Source organism: Melospiza georgiana, chromosome 17 (assembly GCF_028018845.1).
Source record: "Melospiza georgiana isolate bMelGeo1 chromosome 17, bMelGeo1.pri, whole genome shotgun sequence".
NCBI classification, from domain to species: domain Eukaryota; kingdom Metazoa; phylum Chordata; class Aves; order Passeriformes; family Passerellidae; genus Melospiza; species Melospiza georgiana.
Genome location: NC_080446.1, coordinates 9,707,860 through 9,724,285, shown reverse-complemented (window position 1 = coordinate 9,724,285; position 16,426 = coordinate 9,707,860). Strand labels below are relative to the sequence as shown.

The window sequence follows — 16,426 nt, the reverse complement described above, 5'->3', positions numbered from 1 at the left end:
GGGAGGAAAAATGAGGGAAAAAAGGAGTTTTCCCTTGGCATCAAGTAGCTCCTCTCCGTGGTGCCCCGTATCGTGTCAGCCCTTCTCCGATCGGTGATGAAGGGCGAGAGATCAAAGTGGATATCCGCGGATAGGCGAGCCGAGGGGAGGGGAGGGGTCTCCCCTGGCCGCTGGGCTTTGCCGGGGCAGGGGAGGGGTCCCTCTTCCCCACTGCGCTCTCCCGAGGGTGCCGGCAGCGGGCACAGACGGGCGATGCCCACCCCGGTACCCGCGGGTCTGTCCGGCCCCGGGGTCCCTGCGCTGCCCTCCGGGCAGAGCCTGCCCATCCGCAGGCCGAGCGAGCAGCAGTGCGGGTGGGTTTTGTCCCCTCGGTGTGCCAAAGCCCCTCGGGCCGCCTGTGCGGACACAGGAGCCGGCCCGACCCCGGCCGAGGGACCCCCGACCCCGCTCCTCGCAGCCCCCGCGGGCCGAGCCCGGCCGCTCCCGGTCCCACCGACCCGGGCTGTGCCCCGGTGCGGCTCGGTTGCGTTTTTCTTTTCTTTTAAAAGGAATAAATTAAAGGCAGGAGCGGTGCCGGGCCAGCAGAGCCCGGGCCGCCCGGGCCGTGCCGCGGGGCTGCCCCGCCGCTGACACCGTTCTGTGGTGGGAATCTGGAGGGCTTTTCTAAGGCCTGTTTTTCCTACTTTTTTTTCGTTGTTGTTGTTGTTCAATTAGCCCTAGTGATTTATTCAATGCATGCATGAGGGGACATTAATATGCGGTGGCAGTTCCCACAAACAATATTCCTCTCAGGCTTTCTGCAGCCATAGCATTTACTGGCAAGGGGGGGAGGCTATACAGGGAAAGCCAGGCTCTCCCAGCCTTTTCCTCCGCAAACTCCTGTCCCCCCTTGGCAGGGCAGCAGGCTGCGAGCTTGTTCTCCGGGCCTGACTCATGTAGCCGGGGGGCTGGGACGGGCCCCGGCCCCTTGCAAGCTCCCCCAGCTCAGGGGCTGGCCCAGCTGGCTCTGACAAGGCAGGGATGTGGATGGGATTTAAGAGGGGGAGTTTGTTTTAAGTTGCTACATTTGCTTTCAAATTATTTTTTTTTTCCACATTCTGTCCTTAACCTGTTTGTTCTTCAAAGGTGCTTTATGCCATCCCCGCAAAGAACAGCGAGCTGTTGCTGGGACGAGCGGCAGGGCAGAGAGAACCTATTTTGTCTAGTTGCGTGATACCTTGGGTTTTGATTTTAGGAGGGATTTAAAGTTCAACACCGCTTTCATACTTTGAGAGCAGCAACGTTCAGACACGCTGCGGCTCGGAGAGTCCCTTTCCCACACCCAGGCAAGGACTGGGAGCGATTTTTAACCTCCTCCTCCCTCAATTTAGGGAGCTGTGTGGTTATTGCAGCGAGAGCAGCTGAGGGACGGCGGTGGAGCTGCGAGGTGCAGAGCGCTGGGGGTGGCGGGGAGAGACCTGTCCCCTTCTCCACATGCATCTAAGGAGCCTTCGGGGGGGGAGGAAAAATAAAAAACAAACAACCCCAATGCGGAATAAATACAGTGTGCAGATGGAGAGAAGGGAAGTGAATGGGCAAACCCCAAGGGAGCTGGGGAGAGGACGGGCTTGTCCAAGTCGTCTCATTATCTAATGAAAATAATAATAATAATAATAATAAAGAAGATAAAGAGAAAAAATAGGGAAGAAAGTGATTGCTGTCAGGCTCCCCGCTGTCCCCTCCGGGGTGGCCGGGCCGGACAGTCCCGCTCCCGCCGGGGCAGCGCAGCTCCGGGCGGACCCGCGGCACAGCCGGGCCCGGTGCGGGGCTCCAGCGCTCCGCTCGCTCCGGAGCGTTTGGGGTGATGCTCCCGCTGCCAAGGGCGAGCTCAGACCCGAGCAGAGCAGGGGGAAAGGGGAAAGGCTGAGCGCTCCTGCCCTGAGAGCAGCAGCGTTCCCAAGGGGGCGAAGCAGCCCCGCTCCCCACCCCGGGCCGCAGCCCCCCGCAAACCCCCGCAATTGTGACCACCGGGGCCACAACTTTTCCTTTTTCTTTCTTTCTTATTTTTGGGAACGCGAAACGTCAGAGAAGCAGGTCCCTCCAAGAAATACCATTTCAATGATTTTAATAAGCAAAATAGGAAACAATTTTAATAACCAAAAACAGAAACCAGTCTGAATAAAACTACAATAGACCAGGTTTTTTAATATTTTTCATATCATAAGCAGGATTTGAAATTGATCCCTTCAGAACTTTACATGAAATAAAAACAATTTTTTTCCGCTGCTGCAATGTTTTGATTTCAACACAGTTGAATCAGTAAAAACCAAAGATCGTTTTCTGATGCATGACTAATATCCACAATATTTAAAACTGCAAGCACCATGCTGTTCATTACAATCTTGTTATTACTGTTAATTTATAAACTAATACAAACTTAAAATGCATCCGGCCAGCAGTGCCAGCTATCCTAAAAGGAAACTAAAAAATAAGTTTTCATTTTGGTATTTTTGTCAGTGCAACGTAAATCCTTTTACTGACCTGCAGGAGGAAAAAAAAAGTAATAAAAACACCCATAAGACTCCAAACTACTACTACTATACAACTGCAAATAAATTTTGGCTAAAAACTTTCACTCGCTGCATAGGGAAGCAGAGAAGCAGATTACAAATCATTGCAAAAGAATACACTTAAAAGTTGCGGTATGTCTTCTTAAAAAAAAGTTTTAGATTTAAATGCTTTCCCAGCCCACTCATCAGCTGCTGCCATTGAGAAACCCAACTTCAGTGGCGACACGGAGCCCTCGCTGCTATCACAACTCGACTCGTAACGAGGAGGGTTTGGGGTTGTTTCCTCTCTTTATTCACCGAAAATCTAGGGGCAGTTGTTTTATTTTTTTGAAATGGAACTGGTATCTCGCCCGTCCTTCTCTTCCTGAGTGTACAATCAGAAGGGAAATTATCTGGCCAAGCCCAAGCGCTCAGGCTCGGAATTGTCCTGGAGGAAAGAGCTTCGCTGCCACTTTAAGGCATGGAGTAGGTTCTAAGTGACCGAGGAGGGTTTTTCCCTCGTAAGTTTAGGTTTGTCAATGCCATTCAGGCGTTTTTGCTTCTGCCCCAACAAACAAAAACCAAAATGAAAACTAGCAAAAAAAAAAAATACAACTTAAAAGTGCACCAGATATACAAAGTTGGTTTTTTTTTTCTAATGCAAAATGCCCATAACTTTTTTTTCTTTAAGTATCTCTTTAACACCAAACAAACCGTATAACCAGCCTGCTGAAATGTTATTTTGTTTTTTGTGTATTTTTCTCCTGTACGGTTTGAAGTAGCAGATATTTACAAGCTAACAACCATAAAAGAAAACAAGAGCAAAACCAACGAACAAAACTGCACAAGCAGTAAAAAGTTCGATAACTTGTGATGCTTTTCTTATTGATGAAACAAAACAACAACAGAAATCTATGATCGATGATCAACATGCTATAGTTAAACAAGAAAATGGTACAAAATAGAAATTATTACCATACATGTCCAGCATGCAGGATTAATATTTTTAATGCAGATTTTCGTATTTTTCTATATAATCAAGCAGGCAATAAAACTGATGAGTTTTTTTTTTCTTTCTTTCATTCTTTCTTTTCTTAGATTGAATGTCCCATCTGAGTCCTGTAACTTATTTCTCAAAGCAGGCAATATATGAAGAGTTTGCATATATTGTCCTTTTTATTTATTCTCTTTTTCCAAGCAGGTAAATTGTGCATGAGATGGTGCTGTATACGTCCTCTCTCTTTCCAAGCAGGCAGTATGTTATAGATGGCTTGTTCATTGTCCTTTTTTTATTATTATTCTTTTAAAGTCCATCTCACTCTGCAAGCAAGTGATCTATAAAACGCTTCACTTGTCCTTTTCTCCTTTGCCTCTGTCTCTCTCTCTCTAACTCGCACACGAAAGTCAAAAAGTTGCACTTTACCTCTCCCATCCCCACCCCCAGCCTACTTTTCCCACAGCTACTCTAGAAGACTGGATGCTGCAAAAAAAAAAAAAAAAAATCAAGTCTCTATTTTTCTCTCCTCCTTTCTCTCTAGTCAAGCAGACGGATGGATGGAGATGTCAGAGGAGGATGGGAGCGGGGGGGAAGGTGACAGGGGTCAGGTTTGGGGGGTGGGGGGGTTTTTGTTTGTTTTTTAATTATTTTTTGTTAAGCACTCACATGAAGAACTCAGGGGAAGACGGGTTGTCACTGGTGGAGCCGGCCTCTCTGAAGCCGTTGCTGGCAAGTTTCTCACACTTGAGCTTGTAGGCGTCTCTCTCTCTGGCGAGCCGGGTCACTTCTTGCTTGAGCTGTTCCACCTGCTGAATGAGCTGCGTCTTTTCGTTCTCCAGGTGGTGTTTCTGCTGGACACGTTTGTACCTGCAGGACTGGGCATAGCCCCTGTTCTTCAAGGTCCTCCTCTTCTGCTTGAGGCGGATCACCTCGTCTTTGGTGAAGCCTCGGAGGTGCCTGTTGAGCTCCCTCACGGACATGGAGACCAGCTGGTCATCTGAGAACCGGTCCTCCACGCTGCTGGAGGGGGGATGCTGCTGGTGCGAGTTCTGGAGCTGCTGGGAGGAGCTGGAGGAGGTGGAGGGAGTGGGAGAGGCCTGGTGGTGATGATGGTGGTGATGGTGAGGGTGCCCGCTGCCGGCCAGGTCTTCGTGAGTGACTGCGGGATACTGGTGGTGGTGTTGGTGATGGTGATGATGGTGGTGGTGGTGGGCCCGGAAGCCCTCGAAGCCCTGCAGCTGCTGGGACACCTGGTGGGACCCAATGAGGGCTTCGACAGCGTCCTCTGGGGTGAGGTTCAGCGCCTCGGGGTTCATCTGCTGGTAGCTGTTGGCCATCCAGTACAGGTCCTCCAAGTGGGTCTTCTGCTCGGTGGGGCTGAAGCTGGGCGAGGAGGGCACGGAGCTGCAGGGGGTGCTGATGGGGGTGGAGGACACGGAGCCGGCCGGCTGCAGGCGGGTGCAGTGCCTGCCCGAGCGGTCGCTCCTGCCCAGGGGCTCCTTCTTCACGTCGAACTTCATCAAGTCGAAGTCGTTCACGTACTCCATGGCCAGCGGGCTAGTGGGCAGCTCGGCTCCGATGCTGAGCTCTCCGGCCATCGCTGTCTTGCGGGCACCTCTCCCGGCGGAGGGGGCTGGAGGCTTCACCCCAGCGCGCAGTCTGGCAGAGGGGCTGGCCGCGCTCTCCTATTCCAAACCAACTTTGCCTTTCAGCTCTGGCTTCCTCTCCTCTGCTCCCCCTCCTCCGCCGCCTCCTTCTCCCGGGGCTTCTGGGGCTTCTTCAGTCCGGAGCAACAAAGCCAAGGACGAGCCGTGCCCCGGGGCCGCCTGGCTGGCTCCTGGCTGGCGGTGTCAGCGATCGCCCCGCACCGCGGGCTGCGGCAGCTCCCGGCTCCGAGGCGCCCGGCCGCAAGGAGAAAGGAGCGGTAGCAGGAAGGGCAAAAAGCAAAACAAAACAAAGATGCTGCCTTCGGCTCTGTGCAGGAAGAAGAAGGTCGGTGCGAACGCCCAGCCCGTGCCCCCGGCCGGGTTTTGTAAGTCCGGAGCCCCCTCCCCGCGGCAGCCGAGCCCGGAGCCTGCCGCAACTTTCCAGCCCGAGCGAGCGCCGGGGCAGCGCACGGGCTACCGGCGGCGGCGGGGCTCTGCACGGGAGTTTCGGTGGCTCTGGCAGCGCAGGCGAAGGGGAGGGAAAAAGGGGAGGAAGGAGGGGAAGGAGGAGGAAAAAAAAAAAAAAAAAAAAAAAAAAAAAAAGGAGAAGGGGGAGACGAGCACAGCCCAGGTCTCTGCTGTAGCTGCCGCCGCCAGCGCTCGTTGTGCAGCTGTGATCACAGTGCAGCCCCCCTTGGCTTCTTATACGGCCGTGCCCGCCGAGAGCGCGGCGGGGGCCGGGGCCGGCGGCGGCCGCGCCAATGGCAGCGCGGCGGCGGGGCCGGGCGGGGCCGGGCCGAGCCGTGACAGCTCCGCAGCGCCAGCTGAGCGCCCGCCGCTCCCAGCCCGCACCTCCGGGCTCTCCCCGGCTCCCCCTCCAGCGCCCGCGCCTTCCCAGTTATTTATTTATTTAGCTGTTCATTTATTTATTTATTTGTTTCACTCTGCTCCCTTCCTCCCATCCTTTTCGGCCTCTGCAGCCCACAAAGGAGGGGGACTCGAGGACGCCGTGCCCGTCCCTTTGTTCTAAATATAACAAAGTGCCCCTTTTTGCCCGCTGCCATCCCGTAGTGGATCTCAAGGCAGGGAGCTTCCCCCCCGTGCCACGCACACGCTTCCACTCTTCCAACTTTATGTAAGCGGCCCCGGTGCGAACGCAGCGAGGGAAAAGCGGCCGCGATCGCGCAGCGGGTCCGGCCGGGAGCGGGTCCGGGGCTGCGGGAGGCGCCGAGGGGGATGAGCGGGGACCCGGCAGCGAGGGGAAGCACCGGCTCCGCAGGGCTGTCAGCGCTCCGTGTACAACCGGGGAAACCCTCCCGCTTACAGGAAGCAAATCTCTCCCTAAAGTAAAACGAAGGCATTGACACAGACAATTGCAAATATTAGGGAGAGAAGGGAGAAAATATAATTACATTTCGGTTCTGAGGGGACCGTGTTTGCTTTCCTCTGCTGTTCCCTGAGAGAGAACTGCATGCAAAGGAGTATTCGGTTTGTGAGGGGTTTTCGGTTTTTTTTTTTTTTTTTTTTGGTCCGGTAACAGGATTTTTTTTTTAACATTTTGTAACGATTAAGGGAGATTAGGGCTTCTTTTTACATGACTCTCATGCTCAAACAGACAGAAAGTGCGACTCCAAGTGTCCGTTTTCAGAATAACAGCGCATTTCAGCGGGAGAAAACAGCCGGAAAAAGGGGACGGGCGAGCGGGACCGGAGCGATGCGGGAGCGGCACCGCCTCGGTCCCGGCCCGGCCGCGCCGCTCCGGGGCTGCGCCTCCACCTCTGCCCCTCAGCACCCCCTGCACCACCCTCCCACCGCCCTGTTTATTTAGCCAAAATGACAAAAAAGTTCAGGATATGTCTGCTTTCCTGAAAATTATGAGGAGGGAACTGCCTTTCTGGAGCCGGGACAGCACTGAGGAGTCCCCAGGGAGATCTCCCGGTGTGGGTCGGTCCCTGTGGGTCCCCCTCCAGCTCCGCGGCCCGGACCCGCCTGTCCCGCTCCTCCACATCGCCGCGGAGCCGGCCGCAGCCGCGCAGGGAACCGGGGAGGAAAAAGTCGCTCAAAGTCCTCCCTCTACCCAAAAAAAATTCCAGGGGGTCCCTCTGGCAGCCGGTTGGAGTAAAGAGGAGGAAAACAGGCAGGGAGGTTTCATTCAAATCCTTTTTAGCAGTTCAGGGGCGCCGGGGTTTGATTTCGTGTGGCAGCGCCTTGTGTGCGTGTTTCCCCACGGCATTTGGAGGGGACAGAGCTCTGGCTCGGCAGTCCCGAGAGCGGCGGCTCCGGCGCTGCCCGCGCTGAGCGCTGAGCGCTCCCTCCGCATCCCGATCCCACCCAAGCGGGGCTGCGCTCCCGGCAGCTCTCCGACCTCTCCCCGCAGGTCGCGCTGCTCGGAACGCGTGTGCGGGAGGACACGAGTGGAACGTCCCCACGGAGCCGGGGCGCTCCCCTTGCCGCGCATCCCCCGCGGGCAGCGCAGCGCCGGCGGTGCGGGGAGCGCTGAGCTCCGCGCGGCCACCGCGCTGCTGCTTCCCCATCCCTTTGGGAAATCGCCGTCTTTCCGCTGTTAACGAGCGGCCCCGAGGCGCAGCGAGGCGGGGAGCCCCTCTGCGGAGGGGTCCGGGCTGGGGGAGCGGCCAGCGGGGCAGGACGGACCGAGCAGGGAGATCGGCGCTCCCCGTCCGGCGGCTGCGCCACCCCAGGGATTTGGGGCTGCCCAGAGTCCCCCGAGTGGGTCCGCTGTATTTGTGATTTCTGAGCTCCTGGAAGCTGCTTGGGGAGAGCTTTATTTTTACCTGCACGTTAAACGTTATCGTTGCCGCTGAGAGAAAGGGGACGTTGGCGAGAGCTTGGGAAGCCGGGGTGCAGCCCTGCAAAATGTGCCATTAGATGGATAATACTTTTTCCTCTCATAATTACTGAGGTATATTCACAAGGTGGAGCTACTGAAAGGCGGAGGGAAGCATTTATCTCCCTGTCCATACACACTCTGTCCCTTTCCTTAATCTTTTAAGCTGTGAATTACAGATCGGTTTCCAGCGCCCGTCCTCACAGTCACAAAATTTCGGGACGCTCCCTGGGTCCGTTTCTTTGCTCTCCCATGCCTCGCTCCCCTTTCAAAAATACATCCCACAAAACTTGCGGCGTTAAGCGGCTGACAAAAGTCAGAACTGCTTCGCGCCCCGAATCCCCAGCTGTTCATTGTAATTTTAATTTCAGCCACCAAAGGTTATTCTCGATAGGATTTATATGTTAGGGGCGTTGCTCCTACGTGTATTTAAAATTATATGTATATATAATTTTAATTTTTTTTAACAGGGATTGGGGAATAAATAGCCTTGCTGGAGAAGGATTCCTGGGCTGAAGAGCCCAACGAGGCAGCTCAGAAGTGTTTCCCACCGGCGTGGCCGCGGTGCTGCACGCAGGGGGAGGGAGGGAGCTCCGCGCACCCCTAAATGCCCCCGCGGGGCAAAGCGGCGGCTGCCGGATCCTCCGGCAAGGATTCCCCGTCTCCTCCGCACCCGCGCAGGGGGAAAAAGAGGCGCCCACCTGCCCGGCCCCGCAGCTCGCCTCCCCTCCGAGCATTCCGGGCAATTTTTTTTTTAATTGCCACCTTCTTCCCGCATCCGAAAACCGCTTATCGAGCTGCTTTATTTTTTTTTTTTTTCTGCTTTCTATATTTTAAGATCCGGTTTTTCAAGGTTCGTTTCGAGGAAAAAAAAATTACTTCTTCCCGCTCTCCCTTCACTTCCCCCTGCCTTCCGCAAACTCCCGGCCAGAATCGGGACGAGTTCAGAGAAAATGATTAATGTCATTTCTGATCCGCTCTGGCGGCACGTCCGCCCAGGGCAGGGCAGGAAGGGTCCTGGAGCCATTGAAATTTGAAATCTCCCCCTCCAAACTGCAACATACAGATACCTACCCGTGTTTGTTCAGGTAGGGCTCTGCCTAAATCGGGACAGTGAAAGGAAATTAATTGTATTACGTTGGCATCCCAATCCCCGGTTCTTAAAAACAGCGGGTATAGGTACTCAGATGAAAATTAAGACGACTGTTGTGTATGTAATTTCCATGCTCAGTTCTCTGAAAAAAAGCTCCTCTGTTTTGGTAGCTTACTGCTACTTTTGCCCCAGAATTGGCTTTTTTTTTACAGCGGGATATGTTAACTAGAATGGGAGATTTGTTAAAAAACACAGACCCAAACCTAAATTACCCGTGGCTGGCAGCCGGCACTGATGGAGGAAAAGAGCATCACTTTCCTAATTCCTACCTCCCCTCGCTTGATTTTTAATTTCCCAAACCGCAGGCAGACACGGTGCTGGCTGTCAGGATTTTTTTCCCCTGTGTAAGCAGCGAGGGACCTGGTTAATCATCTATCGCAGATACATGTGCATGAGAAAGAAAAGTGTTGATGTTTGCTTGTTGGGGTTGATGGGAATGGCCCACGAATTTAGGATTAAATTACTACTGGTAATCATAAGGCTTTGTTTCCCGCTCGCTCTCCCTTTTCTGCGGGGATTGTCAAAGTAAAGCGGGCAACATTATTTGGGCAAAGTCTGGCGAGCGGCTTTGCTGTATAAAACAAGCGATTGAACCCTCCTGGGTGAGCTGGGACCTCTGCAGATTTTAGCCCGGTTCAGAGCGGGACAAATCCCAGTTCTAACTCTAGACACGTTTGCACAGGTGGATCTGGGAGAAGGGAGCGGACCAACACTTCCGAAGGGTAGGTTTTTAGGGGGTAATTTTTCTTTGCCGAGGTTTTGCAGTGTCCAGCGCTAAATCCCCGCTGAGCAGCGATGCTCGGGGTGCGCGGGTGGCGGATTTGGGGTTCGCTGGATCGCGGGGGTCCTGAGCGCAGCCGGGCGGGAGGGACAGGGGGTTCGGGGGTATGAACGCCCCGCGATGAAGGCAGCCATAAGCGGGGCTGTGTCACTGTGTCACTGCCCTGCGGGTCCCCCCGAGCCGTGCCCGGCCCTGGCGCACAAACACGAGCACCCCAAAACGCGGCTCGGGCACTGATGCGGGCGGAATGCTGATGGGGGATCCCTTTGGGAACTCGTCGGGGGATGCCCAGGCGAGGCTCCCGTCCCGGCGAGGTTCGGAGGATGCTGGAGCAGGGAAATGGGGATTATTTTCTTTTCGGAGGGGAGAACGGCCCCACTGCTGCTCGGGGTTAGCCCGGGACAGCGGCGCGGCCCGGGGGGAATGGAGGGGGGCGGCTGCTGCTGCTGCTGTGCCCGAGCTCTGCCTTCCTGCGCGGGGATAGAGGACAAACCCTCCGTGGCACCCTCTGCAGTTGGCTCGGGGTCTCGCTGCACTCCGGGGTTGGGAGGGGAGGTGAGAAAGAGGGTGACTTTGACACCAAATGGCATCATTTCACCCTCCCTGTTCGGCAGGGAGGCAAGCAGAGAGCAGAAACTTTCTGTTTCTCGTGATTTCTTTCAGACTTAGCTCCATCGCACCGTGAATGCATCGGTCCAAACTCGCTTTCAAGAGAATTTATCTCTCTCATAATTTCCAAAACTCTGCAGTCTCGTCCTCCTTCCCCAATACATGTTCTTGTTATTATTCCCCTTTCCATCATGGTGAAAATTGTTTCTAGCAGATACACCTGATCCAAAAGCAGAAAATCCCCCGTTTGAGCCTTGCTAGGACTAGCTTTCCTCTTGTGCTTGACTGAGTCCTGCTTCCCACTTGAACCATGGCATCTTGAACTCATTATCTGAGCCCTTTTAGGAGCTCGTAGCCAATAAACAGCACCAAAATCCTTCTGAGTGATCGGAAGTCGCCTTTGGGGACTGAAGTAGCCAGCAGAAGCTGAAGAACTGTAAATTGCTGCAGCTGTATCTTGCAATACCATTTTGTGTCATTCAAAGGCTTTTTTCAACTTCAGAACTTGGACCACATCTCACTAGAGAAAAAACTCTCTCCTCCTTATCTGCTTCTCCTAGGGTTTCAGATGTCTGGGTGCACAGATGTCTGGGTGGAAAAGGTGATCTTTCCAAGGGCTTCTAGTCCCCTTGGAAGAGATACAGAAAAGGGAGATGTCAGAGAGACAGGGAAGGTGTCCTGGACCCTTATTTCACAAAGTTACAAGAAGCCAGGAAATCTTCCAGAAAAGGTCAACATCACTTTCTGGCCATAGTCTGCTGCCTTTTTTCTCAAGGAGCTATGGGAGACTATATTGATGATCAGATCTTTAGCAGCAGGAAGGAAGTTCTGGCCTCAGTGGTGCTTGAGGAAAGCCAGGACATGGAAGCATTTTTCCAGAAAGACAGTGTTGCTGCAGGCTCAATGTCCATGGCAGCAGAAAGGCAGTTCCAGCAGGGCTGTGTGCATCCCTGGGCCCTTGCAGGATCAGGGGGATGCTATCACAGCCCAGGAGTCCACAGCCATGTTCTGACACCCACTCAGACCCATACCCTTTCATTCAGACTGATTTGGAATTCCTTTTCATTGCACAAAGTCCTGGATCAAAAAAACTGCTTATATAGTGAAAATTTCTGGAATTCCCTTTCCAGCATTTGCTGCATAAGGATTTAAATATAATCATAAAGCCCACACTGTATATTCTTTTTGCTCTTTCTACCTTTAGCGCCCATTAGGGATTTGGTTTTGCCTCTGTTTTGACAGCCCCTGTATATATGTATTTGTAGTTGTTCTGTGCTGTTTCCTGATTTAATATCAGTGCAGTTACAGGAGAAGGATGCACCGTTAGCATTTTTTGCTCAAAGTATTTTTCAAGCTGCTTTTTGATGTACTGGTCAGGTTTGCAGCTTCTGTGCTCTTGTGGATCAGAAGAGGAAGGATGGGGTTTGTTGTGCCCTCTGGGAATGAAGCTCTCTGTTCACCTAAGGAATTCAGCTACCTGCCTTCTCTATCCCCTCCCTGTAGGTCCAGGTGCAGGAGAAAAGTGAGGAAGTATTTAGGAGAAGCCTGTTATGCAGTTTAATTTAAGTCCTTTTGGGCATTTCTGAGAAGTAAAGATGAGCCAAACTGGAAATAAGGTGCAAGCCTCTCCCTTCCTCCCCAAATATTTTTTAAGTCCTACATATGTGAAGAGAAAAGAAGAGACACAAAGAAATGGAACAATTCTGGGGAAATGCTTCTGATTGCTTTCCCTGTTAGTCTGAGGAACAGTTATTTAGCTGTTACAAAGACAGGAGAAAATAAAAGGCTCCTGATCTTTGTTTCTTTTATGTATAAACAGATCCACAGCCTTGAATAGCACCAGACTGATGATTTAAAATCAGACTCAGAGTGTAAATTCTGCTCCATTTGCCCACACAAGATATTTGGCTCATGGTGCAACTTGTCCTTTTGTCTTTAGGAAATAAAACTGAGTTTAGCCTGCGTGTCTGTGGTTGCTGTGTGCCACAAACACCTCCCAGCTTAAATCTCTCTACATCTCCAGACCCTAGAAAAGCTGGAGATGTTTCCCATCACTGGCCACTACCAGGATCCTGAGGAGGATCCGAAGGAGGTGGATCTGACACAACAGGGCAGGGCATGGGGAGGGCTGGTGGAGCTGATTGCTGCCCCTGGGACAAGCTGCAGCTGCTCTGTAACCATTTCCTTGCTTCCAGAGCTCCTCTGCAGAATGGTGACATGAGTTTGTGCAGGAGAGCTGGCAGCACAGCAGCACTGCAAATTCTCACCCTCTGCTCCCCAGGCTGGGTGCTCTGCAGCCATGGATCACCCTGGGGTGCCAGGAACAGGGACTGCATCCCCTGGGATGGGAGAGGGACAGAGGAGAGTGCAGCAAGGAGAGGGGCAGGGCGAGGGGAGCACAGGCTGCTGCAGAACGAACCTGGGCAGGGAAGGTCCCTTCCCTTCTGTGTCTATTTTTAATGGGAATCTGAAGGGGCATTTCAGCTTTGCTGTACTAAGGGAGATTGTTTCTACTGGTTTTCAATTCCTCATAGGTTAGTGGAGAAAAAAACACACCAAAATTTCCAGCCTATACCCTGCTCCTGCAGCAATCAGTAAATGCCCCTGCTACAGCAGGCTCTGTTATCCCTCTTTGGCCAAACATGGGCATTCTTTAGGTTTTTAAAATATATATGTTAATCCCAACATGGCTGAAAAATTAGGGAAAAATGTTCCCTAATATCTGTGAACTAATCTCCACAAACAGAATTAATCACCAGTTTGTACATTTTCTGAGCATTGTGAAAAAAAGAGATTAGAGTCTCCTGGACAATTTTCTCTAGGATTCTCCAGGCTTTCAGTGTGAGTGCCCTGTTTATCTTCAGCATTAACTCTGTATCTGCAGGGGCTTTAATAAGTGTGTTTTCATCCTTCACACATCCAGATAAAGAGCTTCACCCCTTAAAGCTGTGATTACACCTCAGCAACCTCTCTCTTGGCAATGTATGTGTAGTTTCTGTGTTGTGTTGTTTTCCTGGCTTGAATTAACACATGTTTCAAGCCTCTAATGTACTTCTTTAATAACTGACTTCTATAAAAAAAAAGGAGAAGATGGAGAATTTCATCCAAGAATTCCCAGCTGGAGACATCTGTTCAGCAAGTCACCTGATGAACAGCTCTAACCAGCCAAGTGTGAGTTATTTTTATTGGTTCGGTGTTTTAAAAATAGAATTTTTTTTTCTTTTAATTGATACCTTGCTAGTGGATTCCTTCACTGGTGTACAAGGATTTGGATTTATTTCTCCTGAAGGACTAGTACAGCCCAAACTGAGTGATCCATTCCAAAACCAAGCTGACCGGCCGAAACCAGTAGGAACCAGTTAAATGCCTGAAATGAGGGTTTCCACTAGGGTAATCAAGTTTCCCAAGAGGTGATGGATTTGATGTATAGCCTGTCATGATGAGTTGCAGGCACTCAGCACCTCTGAAAATCAGGCCATAGCAGCTTTCAGCAAATCTAAAGAGACGGGGTGTGCACGTGCGAGCCGCAGGGAGGACACACGTCCTCATTGATCTCCAAAGGCAGGTTGAACTGTTCTGCTTTGAATCACATGATTTGGCATGTTATTTAGCAGCTGTTAAGCTCAGGTGAGCTTGCAGGATGCTGTCTGTGCGCACTCTGATCCCCTCTCAGTTTGTTTCTCAGAGCTGCTGCTCATGGCTCCTCTTGCAGGAGTGCCTGAGGTGCTGTGCATCCTCCCGGACATCCTCCCCAGCAGCCAGCATCACAACGGTGCTTTACAGAGGGTGGGGCTCATCTGTTTGATTTTCCACTCCTCTGTGTCTTATCTGGGAACACTTTTGAGGCCCTTGGGCTTTGCCTTGATTTGAAGCCTTGTTTGGAGCAGGACCCCAAGTTGTCATGGGCAGGGTGACCCAGGAGATGACAGGACAGGAGGTGTAGAAGGGAAAAGTGGGTGAAGACAGGAATGTGGGAGTGCACCTTGTGCTGGGTGCTGTACACCCTCCTGCTGTCCATCCAGCCTGCAAGCAGCTTGGTGCACTGGCCATTCCCTGGCCTAAGCCACTCATCCTCCTTGAACTGTGAGAAACTGGAGCTCTGAACTCTTCTCCTCACCCCAGGTCAGGGCATTCGGGGGGTGGAGAGCATCAAGAGCCACTGCTGGCCTGCACCATCCAGTTTCCCTGAAGGAAAACTGTGGGGACCCCTCTCCTGTGGACCATGGGAAGGGCTGAGGGCTCCCCAAGGACAGGTTAAGGAGGGGGAGCAGCAGTGCAGCCCCTCAGCCATTTCCACACTTCACCCTGATGAATTATTTGCTGTTGCAGGCAAGTGGGACATCACAGGCAGAGAACACACTAATGTTTTTCCTTTTTTTTTCTTCCCTTTGGAACAGTTTGAATTAATAACTTTATATCTTTCAAAAGAAAGTGAGGTTTTTCTCACTTGAGAAAAAAAGCTGTATTTTAATTGAGCCAGGCTCAGGAGAGGGGAGGCTGAGGGAAGAAGAATTGCTGTCATGGAATTAACTTTATGAAAGAAAAGCAAATCTCCACCCTGTTTAAACATGGGGAAAACATCACAGAGCATCCTGCTGCACCAAATGGTAAACATGTCCATGTATTATATCACTTATGGCTTCCTTAAGAGTTTTATGATGCTGTTCTCAATTACTGTGTTTGCATTTGTAATTAGAGTGCAGAACACATTGTGAAGGCAAATTATAGAGCTAACTTGTCCTTTCAAAATAACACATTTGCTCAGTGTGCTCCCAGAAGCATCTCTTTATTCAAGGGACTCCAGTGGAGGAGTAACCACCTCTGCTGAGGGTGTTGGAATACACACTTGCTGCAGGGAAGGGAGAGGAGAAACACACATTTACCCCAGGGTTTTGCTGTGCTTGGGCCTGACCTTCAAACCTCTGAAACTCCTCTGGGTTTCTTTAAGCTCAGCCCTCCACAAGTTGGAGCAATTAATGGAACTGGGGGGGTGAGGGAGAAGAATCAGGTTTTCTTGCTCTGCCACTAATTTCCTCTCTGGCCTTGGTCATGCCATTTGACCTCTTTAATTAAGTAGAGTTACTGGCTAAAACTATCCTGTGGAAGTGGCTAAAAATCTCCTGCAGAAGAGCTGGGATATTACTGCTCAATCACCAAACATCTAAATAAAGGTGAATATTCAGGGCTGCCACTCTGTCCTGCAGTGCTTCTCTGCTTTGCAGGAAGGGAATTTTGACAGAAGCTCCTTGGGGCTGATGCTTTGTGTGCATACAGCCCCTCCAGGTGAGAGTGAGCTCGCACAGGGGCTCAGGGTGACACCCTGGTCCTGTCAGGTGTCCCTGAGTGTCCCCAGTGTCCCTGCTCAGCCCTGCTCAGAGCCCTGTGGGGCCACAGAGCAGCTCCTTCCCAGCTGCCCTGGTGCTTCCCTCTGGCTGCTGAGCACCAGGAGCTGAGATCTGATCTCCCTCCAAGGCAGGTCGATTCTGCACAGAGCAGCCTGGAGTCTGGGCCAGCTGTGCACTCTGCCTTTGAATTCAGCAGGGAGAAAAAAATGCATCCAAGTCTGAAACTGGATGGAATAACGATCTGATTAGAGTGGGGAGGAAGCAAAGTCTCACAGTTACTACTGGGCTGTGTTTGCAGAGAATCCTTGCATTTATTGTCTGTTTGTTTGTTTTGCAAAGCCTACACTAAGCAGGAGGACTTTCAATGGATTTATCTGCAAGCAACACTTTTTTCTTCTGTACCTGAGTTGAGAGGGCACAGAAAAGGGTCCTGAACATGTAGCTTTCCCATAAGATATCCTCCCCATTCCTGGCCATGAGGAGTTTTTTGGGTTTGCTCTCCAGCCAAGGTCTAAGCTCTCC

At 51.8% G+C, this 16,426-nt stretch overlaps 1 protein-coding gene across 1 annotated transcript; it reads right to left on the bottom strand.

Annotated features, from left to right (window-relative positions):
• Nucleotides 1–2,087: 2,087 nt before the first annotated feature.
• MAFB (MAF bZIP transcription factor B) lies at nucleotides 2,088–5,828 on the bottom strand. The gene has a single exon (XM_058036117.1). The coding sequence runs from the start codon at nucleotides 5,121–5,123 to the stop codon at nucleotides 4,188–4,190; it is 936 nt and encodes a 311-aa protein (XP_057892100.1). The 5' UTR covers nucleotides 5,124–5,828; the 3' UTR covers nucleotides 2,088–4,187.
• Nucleotides 5,829–16,426: the final 10,598 nt, after the last annotated feature.

What these genes read in the sequence shown, in the direction of transcription:
- MAFB (XM_058036117.1), bottom strand. Translation starts at nt 5,123, where the DNA reads ATGGCCGGAGAGCTCAGCATCGGAGCCGAGCTGCCCACTAGCCCGCTG.